Raw genomic sequence first — 6,000 nt, 5'->3', positions numbered from 1 at the left:
TCGTGTCAAACGTCAAAACAAGGTATTTTGTATTTATTTTGCATGTTTTGGTGTTTATCATATTAAATTCATATAAAAATTAAAGATTTAGGGGTGGTTATTTAGTTAAAAGAATGTCTAAATCAGCCCACGTTGTGGACGGCGAAGCGTCCGAATCAGATTCAGAGATTGAACTCGGCAAATCGCCGGTAAGTTAACAAAACATGGATAAAAGCCGCGAGTGTTGTTCCATCCTATGGTTTTATCAAAGCTGATGCTCCCGACTTCGTTCGCGTGGATTTACATTTTTGAAAATCCCGTGGGAACTCTTTAAATTTCCGGAATAAAATGTAGCCTATGTCACTCTTCAGATCTTTGACTATACCCCTGCAAAAATCACGACGATCCGTTGCTCCGTTGCGACGTGATTGAAGAACAAACCAATAAACCAACAAACACACATTCGCGGTTATAATAGGGGTATGATACCTTTTTTTTGTTCACGGGTGGGAAATTTTCTTCAGTTTAGTTTAGAGATTGTGTACAAGGGAATTAGCCACAGTACGTATATATTTTCAGGACACATTTCCGCCCTCTAAAGCTTTCGTGATCTCCGGAGAAGCACCTGAATCAGATGATGGTAATCCATACTAATATTATAAATGAAATTATTATTAAATCCATACTACAGTGCGACAAGGCCCTCTTGGTACTTGAATGACATTGACAGGGGGGCGCTGTTGGAGATCAAAGGTTTAGAATATTCAAACAAGAACAAAAAGGACACACAACAGATGGAAACATTTAAGTGCGGAAACCAGCCCAGAGAGAAGAAGAAAGGAGACACTTGACAGCAACGTTAGTTCTGATTTTAGCCACGCGCCAAGATAGCCTTGTCGCACTGTGTCTATCAATATCCATACTTCCATACTTAATATGTATTATAAATGGGAAAGTGTGTATGTCTGTCTGTCTGCTAGCTTTTCACGACCCATCCGTTAAACAGGTTTTAAAGGGTACAGAGATACCTTGCATCCCGGGAAAGGACACAGGCTACTTTCTATCCTGGAAAATCAAAGAGTTCCCACAGGATTTTTAAGAACCAAACCATGCGGACGTAGTCGTGGGCATCATCTAAATATTAATAAAATTGAATATGAAAGTGTGTCTGTCTGTCTGTTACATTTTTATGATATGATTTGTTTAACCAATTTTACTGAGAAGTTCAGAGATAGCTTGTATCTCGGAAAATACCAGAACGCTGGCAAAAACGAAGACAGGTGTTAGTACTGATGATTACTATATCATATGATACCAAAAAAAACCAGAAAGAATTTTTAAAAAATCCTATAATCTTGTAAAAGCTTTTGATATATTGCAAAGCTGACTGACGCTAGAGGTCAACGTACGTTGCGTAAGTAGGCCACTCGGAGTCGATGCTGCGCCGTAGGCAGGGCATTGACCCGAGTTTTGCACGCTATACATTGCAGGTATGAAAAATATTAAATCACTAAATATCAAGTTAACAAAGTGTTTCATGTTCCAGAGAGCAAGCTCCCATCACCGATGAGTGATGAGCAGGACGCACCGCTGCATACAATGTTCACTTCATCACCATCATCATCACCCTCATCACCAACCAAGCTGATGCATAATTCACTGCTGCATCAGAAACTATGTGTGTATTTAGTCTTAATTCTTATTTCATCATCAGGATCAACCCATCACTGGCTCACTACAGAGCACGGGTCTCCTCGCAGAGTGAGAAGGATTTTGGCCATAGTCTACCACGCACGCCATGTGCGGATTGGTAGACTTCACACACCTTTGAGAACATTATGGAGAACTCTCAGGCATGCAGGTTTCCTCACGATGTTTTCCTTCACCGTTTATTCTTATTTAACAACAACATAATTATTGTAGTTAGACAAAATATTGTTATTTATATCTACACTAGTTGATGCCCGCGACTTCGTCCGCGTGGATTCAAGTTTTTAAAAATCCCATGGGAACTCTTATTTTCCAGGATAAAAAGTAGCCTATGTCCTTCCCCGGGATGCAAGCTATCGCTGTACCAAATTTCGTCATAAATCGGTTGAACGGATGGGCCGTGAAAGGCAAACAGACAGACAGACAGACAGACAGATGGATAGACAGACACACTTTCGCATTTATAATATTAGTATGGATCTTCTTCTTCTTTTCGAGTCGACGGTCACCTCAAACACGGGCAGCCCAAAAAGCCGCAACCGCGATTGCTCGGTCGGTAGCGTTTTGCAGCTCCTCGTTCGTGCAGGCTGTCGGGCACGCAGGGCACCCAGTCATGTGCGCAATGGTCTGTTTCGGATGATCGCAGATGCACTGCGTATCATGCCTAGAGATAAATTAGTTATAGTTAGCCTATTATTATCTATTATTATGGATAATAATAGGCTAACTAGAAACCGTAATAAGCTCGCAACTCCTCAGGAAAGTCCAAAAGTCGTTTGTGGGAATGGGTATAACCTTTTATAACAAAACTAGCTGATGTCAGCGAGTTCATCTGCGTGGATTTAGGTTTTTTGAGCTGTGATATGTGTTATGTGGGTTCTAAGTAATTAAATATCACTTGCTTTAACGGTGAAGGAAAACATCGCGAGGAAACCTGCATGCCTGAGAGTTCTCCATAATGTTCTCAAAGGTGTGTGAAGTCTGCCAATCCGCACTGGGCCGGCGTGGTGGGTTATGGCCAAACCCTTCGCATACTGAGACGTGTGTAAATTGGTGGGTCAGGATCTGTCATTCTCCTTAAGTAGCAATCAGAATCAGTAACCATTGAATGTGTGTGGCAGGGGAATGCAACGTGTCTCTGCGAGCCACGGTAGAAGGTCTGGCGAAGCACACGACAGACATATGTGTGGAAAAGCTGAGTCGCGCAGACAAGACCCTGCTCAGTGTGCAGGTATTTTACAAACTACTCTACTAAATATAATTAGTTTTACAATATACTACATTTGGTTCAGTGTTGTTAGTTTATAAGTAATTGTTATTTAGCTTATAATGAGGAAGTTTCAGGACAACGTTCGATAAAATTTTCATAGATGGCGCTAAATAATCCCACCACTAAAGATGAAAAATAATACCTGTATCTATATTTATTTATTTATTTATTTATTTATTTATTTATTCAACTCTTTAAATCTAGCATTACAGGAAATGGTCCTAATGCACTAGATTAAGCCTTAAATATTATCTAAATCTAATTAATATATTAAACTAAAAATTAAAAAAAACTTATATTAAACCCCCACTATCGTAGCAGATAGTCCCCAATGCAACTCTTGTGAATTCACTCAGAGCACAACAAAACAGGTCAGTTTTCCCCGCTATGACGTTAAGGGTGCGAAGCGCGCGCGTCAGCGGCGCCTTGCTGAGCAGGCTGGTGCGCCCCACCGGTACCCACAGCAGCGGCGGCCTGCGTCTCCGACCCACGTATCCATCCGGGACTAGAAACCTGACTTGCCCTAAAACATCCGGGCTATGCAGCGCCCCTCTCATTACTTTAAAAATATATGTAACAAGTGCTAGTTCCCGCCTAACTCTCAGCTCATTGTACCCGACCATACCTAAAACAAATAACGTAGGATACATTAAGGGGTAGAACGGGTATACCCCATACAGCTTCAGGTAGAGGAACCTAGCAAATTTGTTTTGCACCCGCTCCAACATGAGTCTATATTTAGTCTCATGCGGAGACCAAATGACTGCGTTCCCTTCCAACTGACTCCTAACTAACGCATTATACAGTGCGACCACAGCGTTCATGTTGGTAAAGCCACCGACGGTACGAAGTAAGAAACCTAAATTTCTATAAGCTTTCTTGCAGCATTTCACAATATGCGTACGAAACGTAAGCTCCTTATTCAAATTAACCCCTAAGTCCCTAACTTCGGATACTCGAAGCATTGGCACCCCGTCAACCTTATACTCGTAATGGACAGGGGAGTGCGCCTTAGAAAAGGTGATCACTGCACATTTTGAGTGATTAAACTCCAAAATGTTGTCCTTGCTCCATTTGACTACTCTGTCTATATCCTGTTGCAGCCTCACACAGTCACTCGTGTCGCGTATATCCAGAGATAGCTTGAGATCGTCCGCGAACAACAAACACTTAGCGTCCTTGACGACTTGTGGCAGGTCGTTAATCATCAAAATAAATTGCAGGGGTCCTAGGTTACTGCCCTGACTCACCCCAGACCTTGTGTAGTACGATTCTGATCTATAACCCCCATATTCCACATATTGCGTCCTGTCACCCATGTAACTCGCAAAAAATTTAAGTAAATGCGGAGTGAAACCAATCGCCGCCAACTTTCTTAGCAGAACGTCATTTTCCACCAAATCGAAGGCTTTCCGGAAATCAAAGTATGCGGCATCTGCCTGCCTTCCACTGTCAACTGCTGGAACGATCTGAGACATATAGCAGAGAAGGTTGCTGGTTGTGCTTCTCGCTGGTCTGAATCCGTGTTGATTGTCAGAGAGTTGCGACCTTACTTGGGTGTAAATACTTTCATGCAACGCTGATTCCAACACCTTTGCTGGAGTTGACAGCACAGCCACCGGTCTGTACCCTTCTACCTGAGTTGCAGACCCGCCTTTTTGATATTATGCATCATTAGTAGTAGTAGAGGCATCATTGTATTTATCATTAGTTATTTACTTGTTTTCACATAAAAAACGTTTAATACAAATATTGTTGATCGGTTAATACAAATTTGAGCCTCAATAGCTCAACGGGTAAAGGAGTGGACTGAAAACCGAAAGGTCGACGGTTCAAACCCCGCCCGTTGCACTATTGTCGTACCTACTCCTAGCACAAGCTTCACGCTTAGTTGGAGAGGAAAGGGGAATATTAGTCATTTAACATGGCTAATATTCTTCGGAAAAAAAAAAAAAAATATTGACTACTAAACAATGGTAATAATTGTGGCTGATTCCGTTGTACACAATCTCTAAACTAAACTAAAATGGCACCTCTAAATCTATTGCTATCCCTTTCATAATGTTGCTTGCGGAAAAGAATAGCACTAGGTTTGGAACTGTTAATTTAGTTTAGTTTAGCGATTGTGTGCAAGAGAATTGGCCCCATTGTCGTGTTATTCATCGTTACGTCGGGCTATCGCTATCTCAGTCGCGGTTACACAGTACTTTAGTCTAGCTTTTTTATTCATTCTACGCATACATACATACACGTGTAGAAACAAAAGTTATTTTTTTAATTTTTAGTTGTTTTGGAACAAAAAAAATTTAGTATTTTTTTTAAATTTAGATTTGTTTGCAGGAGAGCATGCGAGCGACCAACGCGAGCTTGTCGCTCGCGCGTGCACGCCTCAAGCAGATCCACGCGGAGCTCGAGAAGGCCAACTGTGGGAACGCGCTGCCCACTGTCAAAATTAAATAGTTACTATATTATGTTAACAAATAAATTATTATGTCAGATACGTAACAATTTTCATTTTGATATTTCCACTTGTGCCGTCGGTCCCGGTTATCCTACTAATCCTGTTATCCTACTTAATATTATAAATGTGAAACTGTGGATGTTTGACTTTGGATGTTTGTTACTCAATCACGCAAAAACGGCTGAACGGATTTGGATGAAATTTGGAATGGAGACAGATTATACCTACCCTGGATTAACACATCTTTTACTTACTTCCTTAACGCTACTTTTTATCCCGGAAAATCAAAAAGTTCCCGCGGGATTTTGAAAATCCACGCGGACGAAGTCACGGGTATCAACTAGTGTGCGTGTAGATCTTATTGAAAAATAAGATCTACACGCACGAAACGTTTTGCGCCATTCCTCATACGTATGGCTAAGGTTTGGAATAATCTTCCGCGATATGTGTTTCCTACCAACTTTAACCCGGGTATCTTTAAAACAAGAGTGAATAGGCATCTTCTAGGTAAACGCGTCCCATCTTAGACCTCATCATCACTTTCCATCAGGTGTGATTGTGGTCAAGCGTATACCTATAA

General features: G+C 41.3%; 1 protein-coding gene across 1 annotated transcript in view; it reads left to right on the top strand.

Annotated features, from left to right (window-relative positions):
- Positions 1–6,000, top strand: part of Blos3 (Biogenesis of lysosome-related organelles complex 1, subunit 3) — a 114,019-nt gene continuing 108,019 nt past the window's right edge. Inside the window, exons 1-5 of the mRNA XM_034982426.2 lie at positions 1–188; positions 559–619; positions 1,526–1,657; positions 2,811–2,920; positions 5,300–5,419. Of these exons, the coding sequence (XP_034838317.1) occupies positions 114–188; positions 559–619; positions 1,526–1,657; positions 2,811–2,920; positions 5,300–5,419 (498 nt within the window). The 5' untranslated portion in view covers positions 1–113. The remainder of the gene's footprint in view (positions 189–558; positions 620–1,525; positions 1,658–2,810; positions 2,921–5,299; positions 5,420–6,000) is intronic.

Source organism: Maniola hyperantus, chromosome 26 (genome assembly GCF_902806685.2).
Source record: "Maniola hyperantus chromosome 26, iAphHyp1.2, whole genome shotgun sequence".
Lineage (NCBI taxonomy): Eukaryota > Metazoa > Arthropoda > Insecta > Lepidoptera > Nymphalidae > Maniola > Maniola hyperantus.
This window is presented reverse-complemented; position numbering and strand designations above follow the sequence as displayed.